This window comes from Cololabis saira, chromosome 19 (assembly GCF_033807715.1).
Source record: "Cololabis saira isolate AMF1-May2022 chromosome 19, fColSai1.1, whole genome shotgun sequence".
Taxonomy (NCBI): domain Eukaryota; kingdom Metazoa; phylum Chordata; class Actinopteri; order Beloniformes; family Belonidae; genus Cololabis; species Cololabis saira.
In genome coordinates, this window is record NC_084605.1 from 13,741,159 (window position 1) to 13,756,937 (window position 15,779).

General features: G+C 40.8%; 2 protein-coding genes across 42 annotated transcripts in view; one reads left to right on the forward strand and one right to left on the reverse strand.

Annotated features, from left to right (window-relative positions):
• Positions 1-1,569: 1,569 nt before the first annotated feature.
• Positions 1,570-4,617, forward strand: g6pc1a.2 (glucose-6-phosphatase catalytic subunit 1a, tandem duplicate 2). Its single transcript, XM_061708304.1, has 5 exons — positions 1,570-1,868; positions 1,964-2,073; positions 3,020-3,122; positions 3,483-3,598; positions 3,713-4,617. The coding sequence occupies exons 1-5, from the start codon at positions 1,636-1,638 to the stop codon at positions 4,213-4,215; spliced, it is 1,065 nt and encodes a 354-aa protein (XP_061564288.1). The 5' UTR covers positions 1,570-1,635; the 3' UTR covers positions 4,216-4,617.
• A 9,239-nt stretch (positions 4,618-13,856) lies between these two features.
• Positions 13,857-15,779, reverse strand: part of LOC133419626 (ankyrin-3-like) — a 209,266-nt gene continuing 207,343 nt past the window's right edge. For all 41 annotated transcript variants that reach the window (XR_009770549.1, XM_061708909.1, XM_061708901.1 and 38 more), the window contains one exon: positions 13,857-15,302. The gene's annotated coding sequence lies outside the window, so the exon portion shown is untranslated. The remainder of the gene's footprint in view (positions 15,303-15,779) is intronic.

Consider the following 15,779-nt stretch of genomic DNA (forward strand, 5'->3'; position numbering starts at 1 on the left):
AGGCAGGAGGTTGATGAGCATCAAGTGTAAAACATCCAGACGGAGAAACAGCTCCATTCGGGAAGCTGTAAGACTCTTGAATACAAATGTAGCTCAGATCACTACTGCCACTTTATTGACACTTTATTGACTTTTTATTGACACTTTATGGAATGCTATAACTTTATCAATGTTGGTCACCAAGCATTCTTTTTGCTGCTATTATAATTTATTATGTCTACACTCCATAACTTCCTGTAGACCTGAGGTCTGCTCAAACTGTCAGCTCCTTTAAATCAGGGCTAAAAACATTACTGTTTACTGACGCGTACTCTTAAATTAAATACCAGCTGTACTTTACTGCCCTTACTTTTTAACAACTTATGCTTTTTATTATTTTACCTCTTTTCTTATCATTTTATTTCATTTTATTTGTTATTTTAAGCGTACTCTTAAATTAAATACTTTTTACTGATTTTTGAAAACCGCGCAAAGTTATGGATAAGCCCTGAATGCAGGCATTGTGACGTAGAATTGTCAAATTGGTTTAATTCACCGTACGAATTGTTACAGATAACTTTTGTAATACTGTATTTGACCCGGTCTTTGTATGTTTTGACCGTATAGAAATGTAATTCTTGCCATTTTAAGAATGAGATGTACCTGCTGTACTCTACTGCCCTTACTTTTTAACAACTTGTGCCTTTTATTATTTTACCTCTTTTCTTATCATTTTATCTGTTTTTTACTGTTTTATTGTGTCTTGCCGCTTTTAATGTTGATGTAAAGCACTTTGAATTACCTTGTGTTGAATTGTGCTATACAAATAAACTTGCCTTGCCATATTGATACTCAGGTTGATGCTCTCTTTTACATTTTATTACTTCTACTTTACGTCTTATTTATACTATTTTATTACTTGTTACAGGTTTCCATGTCAAGGACCGTGTACGCAGTCTTGCTCCACCCCGTGCAAACGTGAGGCGAATGACAATAAAGTTTGCTTGAATCCTTTAGCTGCATCTTAAAAGTGCCGTTCAGAGCAGGTCCCCCGTCCCAACCGTCCCGCCAGACCCACATGTGGAAAAGGGCGGTAACATGTCCACGATCAGCAATCTGACAACCTCAGCTCCTGCTCTGCCCAAAACCAATCATTTAATCATTGATCTTCTTATGTAATCTGAAAATAGTTTACTCCTTCACTCTTGGGTGTTTAGAAAAAAAAATCGTCAAAAGAACAATTACATAACCAAGAGATTATTTGGATGTGGCAGCGTGAACAAGGGTAAATGACTCCTGTAGTTAGTTTTACACAGAAATATTGTGCAGCTCTCTGCAAACTATTTCTCCGAGGTCACAGTCGTGAAAGATAACCGGCAGTCAACTGACATCCGCTCGTCTGACATGTGTACAGTAACTCTGTCGTAGATACCGAGTGACGTTTTGTTTTCCCACTATCTTTGCAGCTTGTTTGTGTGACAAACCTCCCAGACCCCCGGTGTTTTATTACACATGCGTGAGGTCCAAAGATCAGTGTGAGCATGCGTTTGTGTAGTGGGGCCCTGGTATAAAACCAACCAACTCTGTCACTGATAGCAACACTACTTTTTTCTTCAACCTGAAGTCCTAGAGTCGTATACCTCTGCCGGCTGCGAGATGATGAACGCTTTAATGGACAATGTGCAGGGCTTTGGGGTGAGCAGCACCAAGTACCTGCAGACCAACTACAAAGATGCCCAGGGCCTCTTCCTCTGGGTGTCGTGGGCGGCAGACCTCAGGAACACCTTCTTCATCTTCTTCCCACTTTGGTTTCACCTCCGGGCCTCAGTGGGAATCAAGCTCATCTGGGTGGCAGTGATCGGAGACTGGCTGAACCTGGTGTTTAAATGGTGAGCGGAGTAGAGTATGAAAACAAGCAAAAATCACTTCAAATAGTGACAGTTTCAGACCGTAACTAAATGCATGTTTCTCTTGCGTTCTTCAGGATTCTCTTTGGGGAGAGGCCTTACTGGTGGGTCCACGAGACGGCTCACTACGCCGACGCCGTTCGCCCTCACATCGAACAGTATCCCATGACCTGTGAGACCGGACCAGGTGAGAGACGCCGCTGCACATGCACAGATACAGTAACCTGGTTACGGGTACAAATAATGCTGCTTCTGATCAATACACAACTCTTCTCCTAAATCAAATACCCCATGATGTAATTTAACAGAAAGCTTAACCGTAAGTGAAATATGGCCAAACATTAGAGCTTTTGGAGTTTTGTGGGCTCTATACTCGCTCCTGTTCAGGAGTTTCATCATGCAGGGTGCATCGTTCAGTATTTAAGAGTGTAGTAAAAGTACAGCAGAAGGAAGATTGAGGCCCAGAGTTTGGTCACTAATATGTAATCTGGATAATTTATCTTTTTTACAACTTAATTTTGCATCATTTTATTTTGTATATTGGTCATTCTGAGACAATGATCATTTTGATGGATTTATGTCTCAATTACTTTTAAAATCCCTTGAAATTAGAACAATATTAATTTCACATTATTATTCATTCTATATATGTTTGGGGTCATATTGTGACTCTTGTGTACCACAGCTACAGTAAATCCTCTCATATAGATAGTCAGCATCACTTCATTACATTTAACTGTTGTAGCCGGTCCGGATGGAATAAGTTTTAGTTATAATATCAGTTCAGATAATCACATTTCTGTCCGGTTTTAGGTAGGTTTTCTTCACTTTTGGTGAAATATAATTTGCTGCCAAATGAAAATCTTAAGACCCAAAATAGACGTTTGCTCATGAATAGTTTGAAATGTCACATCTAAATTCAAAAACTAAATGCAGCTGGTTAAGACACTGGTGAAGTCCTTAAAGTTTTATGTATTGTTCATTGATTTAACTTTTGATACATTCAGTCACTGAAGAACAACGGTTGATGATGACTGAAGAATGCTGTTGTATCTGGTCAGCAGAATGAGTTCAGATAAGCCTCAACTTGAGTGAATCAGGTTCTGACGTCTCCCCTCTGTCCTCCGCTACAGGCAGCCCTTCTGGCCACGCCATGGGAGCAGCGGGGGTCTACTACACCCTCGTCACGTCCATCCTCGCCATCGCCACCAGCAAGAAATCCTCAGGAAAAGACTGGTGAGTCAACGCCCCAGTTCAACAGTGTTTGAAGCCTTACATATTCGGCATTGCCCTCTTTCCCCTGCCGACGGGAGAGTTGTTTACCGCTTTCCTCCATCCAGAGCTTATCATCCAGGACACATTATCTTTTCTGAACCGTGGTTGATCATTGACTTCTGAGAACTGTTTTTGGTACATGGAGGGTGTTATGCATGGGTTTTGTTGATGTCCAGGCAGATAGAGTACTCAGGATAAGCAAAGGAAGAAGACAAAAAGGTGTATTAATGCTAGAATATGTTGAAAGGTTCAGGTGGATGACTGATATAGATTTGGGGAGCTGCACTGGGAGTTGAATCGTATGAATGTGTGCTTTGGCAGGTATCTGAAGGCTGCCCTGTGGACAGTGTTTTGTGGAGTCCAAGTCTGCGTCTGCCTGTCCAGGGTCTTCATTGCTGCTCACTTCCCACATCAGGTCATCACTGGTGTAATTACCGGTCAGTATGGGACACGTCTCATTTCAAATATCAGCAGGGAATGCAGCTTACAGCTGCCTGCGGTGGCTGGATGAGAAGCACACATGTTCATCTGAACTTTTGCGATTTCTCCAGGCGTCATCGTGGCCGAGGCCTTCAACCGAACCCAGTGGATCTACAACGCCAGCATGAAGAAGTATTTCTACACAACCCTGTTCTTGATCAGCTTTGCTGTGGGCTTGTACGTCCTGCTCAAAGCCCTGGGCGTGGACCTGCTGTGGACTCTGGAGAAGGCCCAGAAGTGGTGCGTCAGGCCCGAGTGGGTCCACTTGGACACCACACCTTTCGCGAGTCTACTGCGCAACATGGGCACCTTGTTCGGCCTGGGCCTGGGCCTGCACTCGCCGCTCTACACTGAGAGCAAAAGGAGCCGCAGCGCGGTGGTCAAGGCGGGCTGCGTCATCAGCTCGCTGGTCCTGCTGCACCTCTTTGACTCTTTCAAGCCTCCCACACACACCGCAGCCCTCTTCTACCTGCTGTCCTTTTGCAAGAGCGCCACCGTGCCTCTGGTCACCGTCAGCATCATCCCGTACTGCGTGAGCAGGGCTTTGAGTGGCCACAACAAAAAGGGACTTTGAGCAGCATCCTCGTGTTATAGAGACTAAACAAATGAAAGTGCAGAGACTCCTCCTCCTGCTACTATTAATAATGAAAACATTTCCTCCGGTGGTTATTGCATTCACATCACCGCATGATATCTTGCCCTAAGATCAACGGGAGTTTGCACATGTGCCGTGCAGACACTGAACTCTGAACACTGTGGGATGTGGGGAAAACACTGAGCGGCACATAGAAAGAACTGCTGTGAACTCAGTAAAGTCGTTTCAGAGAGGAGGGAGAAGAGGAACCGGCCTAATAATGAACGTTTGGGCTGCAGGTTTGATATGCTATTTCAAATGTCCTAATAATGTTTTTATAAGTGTTATAGAATGTATTTTTGAAAATGCTTGTGATATTTTTTAATAAAAATCTGGAAAATATATTAATGTGGTTCCTGTTTGAACAACATGCAATCGCACTTGAATGTACCGTTAATATTCAGCAAATATCTCTTCAGTCAGATCCAGTTAGCGCCTCTTTTTTTTAACTGATGTTTCAATTTAAATTGACAGGATTTTTTATAGTGTCATAATTTTCTTACATGTTAGCACTCAAGATCATTGAATAATCAAATATTTATGGGGTTGTGCTCAGTTATAGTGTAATCTAAACCGATGGATGTTGGGTATTGAGCTTCAAAAAGTAAAGGATTTCCTTAAAGGCACACTATGTAACACTACCACATTAGTTCAAGTGTGGGACAGTGAAGTGCATCGTAAACCCAAGGCACGACATCCAGCATACTTATCTGGCATCAATATATTACTGAAAAAAATGAACTTTTTTATTTTCTTAAGCAGCTGCAGCAGTGACAGTGTTGACCTTTGTTATGATCTGTGGTGGTAACCACGCTAACGGCTAACTGTCAACAGCTCAGCTATTTAGTATTTTCAAATAACTTGACATCCGAGCTCCAAATAAAGAGCTAAAAGAGCATAATTACTTTCATTTTTAAGAAATCAAAATCCAGTTACCGGCTTGATTTGGCCTCGTGTGTATGATGCAGTTGTGCTGCAACACTACTTCAGCAGTTACTGCGTTACATAACGGCTTTGTCCATGAATAATCGTTTGAATGCTCATCCACTGCCTTCGCCTTCTGACTATTCTTGGCTTAGCGGCAGTTGAAATTATTTGTCCACAACTAAAGATGTTTTCACCCATCTTCTTCAAAATCCAGATTAGATTTTTCTTTCATTTGAGGAAAGGTCTCAGGGGGCGAGTTTCGTGGAGCGTTAAAGCACTGATTCGCTTGTATTCAAAACACACAGTTCAGTAATTTAAGCATCTGTGCTGAAGCTTAACCCCAGAAGCTTACCCTCAAGCCTCACATCATCCCGCATCATCCCCAGTCTGCCCACCTCCTCACTGTTAGGTGCCCCAGAAAACACACTAACTCATTATGATTCTGGCGTTTGAGTGCTCGATAGCAGGAATCACCAGGAGGAGTTGGGGTGAAGGCGGGGGCAAACCTTGAGCCTCTTCAGGGAAGAGTCTGACAGTTGAACCTTTGATTCAAGGTTCTGGTCCTGGTTGCTGAATCCCGGACCAGTTCGTAACCCTACTAAAAGTACTTGGGGGTGCGAGTGGTTTCCCAACCAGATGCCACGTGTTCTAGGGACTTGAAGAAGCCTCGCTACCGACCTACCAACCATGCACCCCGTGAACTAGGCCGAGCTTCGCGATGCTGTTGGAACCTCTTGAAATGTCGCATTGCTTTCAGTAAGTCGGCTCCTTGTGTGACGGGTCGTGAACTCTGCTAAGCCTCTCCTTCCTCACTGATGTTGTTCCTAATCTTTATGGACAGAATTGCTAGGTTCAGTTCAATTTAAATGATCCTATCTCTAGCCCTTATCAACAGGCTGAGGAGACCAGTCATGTGGGAGGTGCTAAGACTCAAATCACTGTCCATCATCTCTGATCAGGCTGCAGCTGGATGCCTCCCAGGGGAGGTGTTCAGGACTCATCACATCAGAAGGAGACCGCAGAGGGAACCTTTGAGTTGTATCTGCCGGCTGGCTTGGTGTCTCCCCTGTAGAGCGAGAGGAGGCGGCGAGGGAGAGTATTTCTGGGGATCTCGTAACCTGGACCCAGATAAGTGGGAGACATCGATAGAGCCTTAGAATAATCCTAAAAGCCGTACAAATAAAGTGAATTAAAGAAAGACTGGAGGTCGTTCCATTTATGTTCAATTACTGATTTAATACATTTAAAAGTAAATCCCGTAGTTTTTCATTCTTGTCTCCGCTCTCATCCTGAACGGATTTCCAGCAGCCTTTTATAGCCCCACATATTCTGAATTATATTCAGCTGTGGACTTTGACGAGACAACTCTGGGACTTTTTTTTCACCCTAAACAAATTGAGTGTTATTGTAGCAGAATAATCACAGCATTTTTCAATCTGAGTGTTGTAAACGTCAGCTTTGGTTTCAATTTCAATCAATTTGGACGTCAAATTTATTTAGAATTTATATGCAAGCATTTCATTAAAAAAGGACACTTGTTTTAAATTCACTTCATCAGTTTGGACTATGTTTGTTCATTGCATAAAAGCCTTACAGTAAATGCATCTATTTAAATTACAGGCATTCATGTATGACCACAAAAATGCCACAAGGAGCAGGGGACACTCATGTAAATCACTGCATGCCCTATGATTTTCTTTCTCTTTCTTTTATTCTTATTGATCATTTAGAGATTGGTAATAGAGCTTTTTTCCGACCTGAGTGCTGTTCAGAGACTCATTATGAAGGAATCAACATGTGGAACTCATTGCTGCAAATGTCATCAACATTTCCTTGTATTTACTTTATTCTTGATGAAAGTTAAATTGGTTTTCTGTGTATTTTAAACAACTTTTGGAGACTGGATGTTTCCCTGCTGAGGTGTGCACATCCAATTAAACGAGCTGTGTTAACATTAAATGATTTTAATATCCTTATATATGAAAATCAATATGCATAATCATCATACGTATGCTATTGTGTGTATATCATCATACATGTATCTTTGATGTACCCCTATCATTTTCACGTCCATCTCAGGTTAGAGCCAAATTAAATGTATTTAACGTATTGCCCTAAATGTAGTTATGTCATCCCAACTTTTAGTTTTTTTCTGTGTTTTGAAAAGTAAAACATCTCTGAGAGGATCACATTATTTTATCTACCTTTACCACAAAGAAGATCCAGGTTGCTTATGTATTTGCTGGCTATTCTAAAACCTTAATGGAGCTGTGTCCCAGTGGACAAGGGAATGACATTTATATAACACGAGCAGGCACACACACAGACACACACACAGCCCCCTCCAGAAAACCCCATGTTCTCTTCTGCCTCTTGCATAACCCCCACAGATAAAGACACCTTTCTGGCCTGATGCGAATCATTAACTCAGCAGGGGAGCCATGGCCTTTAGCCCGACTCACGGTGATGACATAGATTCACACGTCATACGTTGGTCTGCCGGGCGTCAGGGCACCAAGCTGAACCCTCGATATTTGTATTTGGTTTTCTAGCAAAAGGCATGATATATACGCTGGTGCCAGGGCTGTTTTTTGACCCAAAAGTCTGACAACCTTTGCAATCCAAGTTTAGGCCTGACAGAGAGTTGGAGAACTGGCCCCGTGTGTTGCAGCTTTTTTCAGCTGTATGCAGCATGTATGTATTTTAAGGGGGATGAATTATGAGAGAAATGTGCTTAACCAAATGTGCTTCAGTGCCTGAAGCTGCAACCCTTTCACTTTTATTGTGGCCATCTCAGTCTGAAAGCTTCACTCACCCTGTGGTTCAAATTTATAGGGAACTGTGATGTCACAGACAAAGATTAGATTGTAATTCTCCGCCGCTCTGGTGTTTATCTCGTCCTTAGTGGGGAGCGCAAAACAGTCAGACCCATTTGAAAACCCAATCGAGGGGTAGGAGGAGTCAAGCTAAGACACTGACTCCGCCCCCCTTTAAATCAGCTAATTTGGTCGAAACTAATATATATATATATATATATATGTATATATATATATATATATATATATGTATATATATATATATATATGTATATATATAGAGTGGGGCAAAAAAAAGTTCTCCTACTCAAAAAGAAAATAGAGGCCTGTAATTTTCATCACAGGTATATCTCAACTATGAGGGACAAAATTAAAAAAAAATCCATAAAAAATTTAAAAAAAAAAATTACATTGTCGGATTTTTAAAGAATGTATTTGCAAATTATAGTGGAAAATAAGTATTTGGTCAATAACAAAAGTTAATCTCAATACTTTGTACACCCTTTGTTGGCAATGACAGAGGTCAAACGTTTTCTGTAAGTCTTCACAAGGTTTTCACATACTGTTGCTGGTATTTTGGTCCGTTCCTCCGTGCAGATCTCCTCTAGAGCAGTGATGTTTTGGGGCTGTCGCTGGGCAACACAGACTTTCAACTCCCTCCAAAGATTTTCTATGGGGTTGAGATCTGGAGACTGGCTAGGCCACGCCAGGACCTTAAAATGTTTCTTATGAAGCCACTCCTTGGTTGCCCGGGCAAGGTTTTTGGATCATTGTCCTGCTGAAAGACCCAGCCACGTTTCATCTTCAATGCCCTGCTGATGAAGGAGGTTTTCACTCATAATCTCACGATACATGGCCCCATTCATTCTTTCCCTTACACGGATCAGTCGTCCTGGTCCCTTTGCAGAAAAACATCCCCAAAGCATGATGTTTCCACCCCCGTGCTTCACAGTAGGGATGGTGTTCCTTGGATGCAACTCAGCTTTCTTTCTCCTCCAAACACGACAAGTTGTGTTTCTACCAAAAGTTATATTTTGGTTTCATCAGACCATATAACATTCTCCCAATCCTGTTCTGCATCATCCAAATGCTCTCCATCAAACTTCAGACGGGAGACCCTGGTGACGTAGTGTGTTACTGATGGAACCTTTGTTACTTTGGTCCCAGCTCTCTGCAGGTCATTCACTAGGTCCGCGTGTGGTTCTGGGATCTTTACTCACCGTTCTTGTGATCATTTTTACCCCACGGGGTGAGATCTTGTGTGGAGCCCCAGAACAAGGGTGATTATCAGTGTCTTGTATGTCTTCCATTTTCTAATAATTGCTCCCACAGTTGATTTCTTCACACCAAGCTGCTGACATATTTCAGATTCAGTCTTCCCAGCCTGGTGCAGGTCTAAGATCTTGTTTCTCACATCCTTTGACAGCTCTTTGGTCTTGGCCATAGTGGAGTTTGGAGTGAGACTGTTTGAGGTTGTGGACAGGTGTCTTTTATACTGATAACCAGTTAAAACAGGTGCCATTAATACAGGTAACGAGTGGAGGACAGAGGAGCCTCCTAAAGAAGTTGTTACAGGTCTGTGAAAGCCAGAAATTTTGCTGATTTGTAGGTGACCAAATACTTATTTTACACAGGAATTTACCAATTAATTCAGTAAAAATGAAGTGTACCTATGATGAAAATTACAGGCCTCTCTCATCTTTTTAAGTGAGAGAACTTGCAGAATTGGTTGCTGACTAAATACTTTTTTGCCCCACTGTATATATATATATATATATACATATATATATATATATATATATATATATATATATATATATATATATATATATATATATATATATATATATATATATATATATATGTATGTATATATATATATATATATATATATATATATATATATATATATATATATATATATATATATATATATATATATATATATGTATATATATATATATATATTACTATCAATTGGCTCATATTACTATTTCAATATATTAAAGTGAAAAAGTTTAAAAGTGTGAATTTGAGAAAATAACTTTCCCTTCTCATTTAAATTCTTGTGATGCACTTTAATGGTCTTTCAAAAAGGAATTTTGCTGTCTTGATTCATTTTTTGAAAAAAACTTTCTTTTTATATTCTTTTATTTGTAGTCAGACAAGCTTCTAGACTTTTTATTGACTTTTGACACAGCTTCTCAATTTATTTCTGTTGTATTTTAGTAATATAATATAATTTTTCTAGGTTTATATTTATTATACCGTATATATATATATATATATATATATGTCTATTATTAAGAAGAAAACATTTAAATGAAATGTTCATTTTTTAATTGGAAAAAAGCACTTCTGGTGGAGAAAACCAGTGTTACCGCGTGCAAACAGCAGGTGGCGGTGTTGCTCCACTTACTGACATTTATCCAAATGGTACTAGAAGAAGACTTAGGTGCGCTGAGTCAAATATCTTTACAGGACTAAGTTAGTTTTTTGTTTGTTTTTTTTGCGTCGGTTTGCTAGCCTGATTATTTGAGACGTTAACCAATTTGTATGTATCGTTAACCTCCTAACTATCGTATTTACGTGTTCTGTTAGAGACCAACTCAGTGTCCTGTTTCCATGGCAACAGATGTTGCACGATCTTAAACTCGTTAGATAAAGTTTGCATATTAAATACTCCTACGCGCAGTTATGATAATTACCCCCTTATTTCATGAAAATGTTGTTAACATTCCTGCGGTATTGGGGATGAGTTGCTCCTGATTTTGCAGACGCAGTCACCTATCTGTGTCTATGTTGTTTGTTTGTTCTCTCTTGGATGGAAAATCAGTTTCCCTTCAGGCATTAATAAAGTATTTTGAATTGAATTGAGTGTGTGTCTTTTTAATATAGTAAAATGTACCAACAGATGAGCCTGCAATGGTCACTGAAATTACTTGAAACTGACCAAAGTTATAATAAAGAATCATTTTCTGAAAATCAGACGTTGCATTTGATTTGTGGTTCAACACAATCATTTTCCACATGTGCAAATCATTTCTCAACTCGTTTACTTGTTTAGATCCATGACCAGAATTTCTTTTGGGGGCAATTTCAGGGACAGTTTTACTTTCAACGTGCATTTAAAAGATGGTTGCAAATATGATGCAAATATTTTGTGCTTATAGTTGCTGCAAAAATTGAAATATCCAAAAATATCACCACTTTTGTTGGTTTAATATTGATTTCATGCTGGATTTTCTTCTTTTCAGACAAATATGAGAAGCAGAAATGTGAGTCTGAACAGCTGTGATCCACCTACAGGAGCAGACGGCAGAGTCTGTGGAATGTCTCTCTCTCTTCTGAGACTGATTCACGAGCAGAGCACAGATCTGTGAGGAGTTTGAGGAAAACATTTGAACTCTGATGAGAGATGGAAGGTGCAGCTACAAAGCCACAACGAGGAAAACAGCTGCAGTGAGCAAACGAAAGACAAACAGACGGAGGCGGAAGGTTCCAGGACTAGAGAGGAAGGTGACGGGAAAATTGAAGGAAGAAAAACAAGCATCTTGTCTGGAAAAGTCAGAGTCAAACACCAAAACTAAAGGGTCGAAGAATAAGGAAAAAGTGTGGTCTGTAAAGTCTTTCTACACGGCCTCATTTTTGAATCATGTAGATGTAGAGGAGAGCGATGTACAGCTTTGTGGTGTGTGAGGGAAACAAGCTTGAGGCCTCGCCTGCAAACTTAGGTAAATTGTGAGGTTGTGAGTTGTGAGGTTCCTGGGAAACATTTCGATGGACGCACACAGCTGGAGATGCACATGAGAACCCACCCGGGATAAAACTGCATGCTTGCAGCGTGTGTGGCCAAGGGTTCAGCTTTACAGAGTAGGTGAGGGCTCATGAGGATCCACACCGGCGAGAAACCGCTGCAGCGGCCGTGGGGAAGGCCTCAGGCAGAGGGGAACCCTGAAAACACATGATGGTCCACACGGGAGCATCTGTGCACCGATGCCACATCTGTGGCAAGAACTTCTGCAAGAGCAGAGCGGTGAACATCCACGAGGTCCCACAGGTGAGAAACTGCACCTGTGCAACGTCTGTGGGAAGAGGCTGACGTGTCTCTGATGCCTGGATGACGTCCCGCCCTCATAAACTACCTGAAACTGTTCTGGTTTGTAATGTCAATGCTCCTGTAAAAAAATAAACACATTTTCCACATCCGAACTCTTTTAGCTCGTTTATGTGCTTTTATAACAGCATGAGGAGATTGATGACCAAGGGTGACTAATATCTGACACCATAAGATCCACAAACCCACCAGTGAAGAGTGCTTTCTGCCTGACAGGGATTTACTCGTTGAAGTGTTGTTTAAGTGCTGGAAGTCTTCACAGGAGTTTAAAATGGTGTATAACTGTTGCTGAAAACATTTAATTTGTGAGAAGTTATTCTGTCATGCAAATCATTTTGGATTGTTTGATGTATTTAAGTTTCATAACTGGAGTTCACTTTAAATCCCTCTAAATGGCAGAACTACTGCTCATGCTACCTGGTACCTGGGTTGGCTCTTTTTTGAATATAAGACTGTCAGACTTTAAATAATTTAAACTTAACCAGAATGACAGGGAGGTACATGGTTCAGGTTGGGTGACAGTCTGTTGGTGGAAGCGTTGTACTTGATCTGTCATAACACGCTGCAGAGCTCCACCTCTGAAGTGTTCATAACTTCAGGGTAAAAGTTTGACTGTAAAGCACTTTGGCCAACTTTCTTGTGTTTCAGTGTGCTATGTAAATACATGTGACCTCGACCGTTGACCGTGTTGTAACGGCCTCCTTCTACGAAACAGTTACACCAAGTTGATTGTTTTGTAGAAAAAACTAATAATAGTAATTTATGTTTTTTTTTAATGACATTATCTCATTTTTAAATAACGGTTTCAATTGCAGTGGTCCGTATTTACTTTGTAAGATGTACTCAGATTACTTGGTATTTGTGAACTAAATAAACTAAATCAAAAGTGTCGTGAAAACCAGGCTTAATTAAGTCAGTTTATTATGTAGACATTCACTGAACCAGATTCAGGAATGTGTTTAATATTAATCTGGAATCTTCTGTCACGTGTTTGAAGCTGATCAGACACTTAGGTAATAAATACATCTATATCCAGCACTTTAACAAACACCCACCTTCTGTTTGTGGCTGAAGAGATAAATCTGGTCAAGTAAAGTCGGCAAAAATAACGAAAATATCAATCATAACCAGCAGTTCATTATATGTTTAAATTGGCCAGTAACATCTTCTATAAAAAAGAAAAAGAAATCATGTACCGTAGGATTTCTTGCATTTATTAAAATAGCTTTGAACAACTAAACGTCTCAAAACATTTATACGTTAAAGTCTGTATACTGATGGCAGATTTAATTTAAAAAAAGAAAAGGAAAAATAAAAGAAAAAGGAAAAAAGCAGAAAAAGCAAAAAATAATAAAAAATATTAAAAAGAAACTGCTCAAAAATCTTTTAGGGGATCTACTCAGCCGCGGGATATCAGAGTACAGCTTATAAAGGGTAACAACCTGTAAAACTGCTACTTGTTAATTCAAAAGTTTTTTTGTGTGGGATGATGTTGCTCAAATAAAACTCACATTGTTCCTAATGATCTGAGTTGTTGAACGTCACCAGATGTGACTCCAAACCTTCCCAGTCTGGCTGTAGTTACTGATGAAGGTGTGTCCATCCCCGTCTGGCCCTCCTCCTCCTCCCAGCAGACGCCGGCGATGACGACGATGACGACGATGACGGCGATGACGGCGATGACGACGTCCAGCAGAGAAATCACAAACCACTCGCTGATGTTCAGTTTTAACACAATTTATTTTTCTGCTTAAATAATTACTCGGATCATCCAGTGTAGGCTATGTTGGTTCGTCATACATGTCGGTACCAGATTTGTCATCATCGGTTGATGTTAAGGGTGGATTTGTATGAAAAAAAAACAACAAAAAGAAGATTTACATCGATGTGTGATCAAGACCATGATTTCAACTGTTGGTACAAACATCTAGGTTTGGGTGATTTGGACTAAAAATTAGATTCTCTGTTCTCAGGTAAATAACAGTTAAACAAGATAAAAGTCATCAAACCATGAAATAAAAACAACCCCCCCGTCCCCGTTTTAAAACCACAGTAAACCTAAAAGCCTGCACTTCTAGTATGCGTGGTGGGCGTACAGAAAGACAAGCGTGTTATATACACACACACACTCACACACTCACACACACACACTCACCGGGCTGCTAGCTGTTTGTAAAATAGTCTGCAGGTTACATTTAGGGGCTGGGGGGAGGACGCCGGGAAAGACGGACCGTCCTCGTCTCGCCACTTGGATGAGGAGTGATTTTTCTTTTCAAAACTTAAAATCCAAGACAGTGATAGATGATGCACGTTTGGGTTATTATGAGCGCGCACGCTGAGAAGTACCGCCGAGCTCCCTCTAACTGTATTACAGTGCTCTGAATTAAGAGAAGGAAAGGAAAAGCCTCGGAAATAAAGTGACATCACATGCAGCAAAATAGCATTTCTCTGGAGTTCTGCAGATGCATCGGAGGAGAAGCTGTGTCTTCAGAGAAATGTTCGGTGCTTCAGAATCCCTTCGTGTCTCACACTCGCACAGCCGTTTGGTTCCTCGTTGCATCCTGTTGGAAGAGCTCGTCGGGGTCGCACGCTCAAAGCTGCTCGGCGTCGACCTCGCAGAACAGATGCACCGACCCAGCGAAGCTTCGGCAACTCAAATCAGTGCATAAACAATCTGTGAAGCGGATCTTTTTTTGTTTGTTTTGTTTTTGTTTTTACACAGTGTCTTTTATGTACAACAAAAATCACCCATTAACTGTTGTATCTGTTTGTTTTGTTTTGTTTTTATAGAAAAGAACCACATGGTGCACCCCAACCCTGCAGGTCCAGGAGGCAGCAGTCGACCGTACTGGTGTCTGAGAGAGTGGAGTCTGTTCTTTCAGCGGGTTTCCGCTTGGTTCTCGGACTCGGACGCGTCTCCATCGCCGGGGGAGAGTAAAAGAAAGCTCCAGCTCCATGCGCGTCCGTCCCTCCGTCCGTCCGCCCGCGTGAGTGAGATTGGTGACATGCTCATGCTGAAAACCATGCGTTGTTAAGTGAAAGATTCAGACACGTGGTGGTTGATTGACACGAGTCCCTCCCGTCCTCCCCGTCCTGTTGCACGGGCTGCGGTCCGTTTGCTTCCCCCCAGCATGTGTGTGTGAGGCTGCAGATGGACGTCCGTGGACCTGGAGAGGGAAGCACAGTGGAAATATCCGAGGGGTCAAAGGTCACACAATTTCCTCAAGCTTTATTGTTGTTATTATTACTGTATTTGTTATTACTATTTCTATTGATGCCTCTTGTTTTTTGCACTATCCCCCTTTGCTGCTGTGAACTGCAAATTTCCCCTCTATTAAAGGATTATCTTATCTTATCTTATCTTATCTTTAACCTTTAAAAAAAAGGACAATCTTTTATTTTAAATGTTTATTATATATTTGTTTGGGTTTTTTATATTTATTATACAGTATAAGACCTGGAAAAAGACATTGTGGCATAGAATTGTCAAATTGGTTTAATTCACCGTACGAATTGTTACAGATTACTTTTGTAATACTGTCTGACCCGGTCTTTGTATGTTTTGACCGTATAGAAACGTAATTCTTGCGGTTTTAAGAATGAGATGTACCTGCTGTACTCTACTGCCCTTACGTTTTAACAAC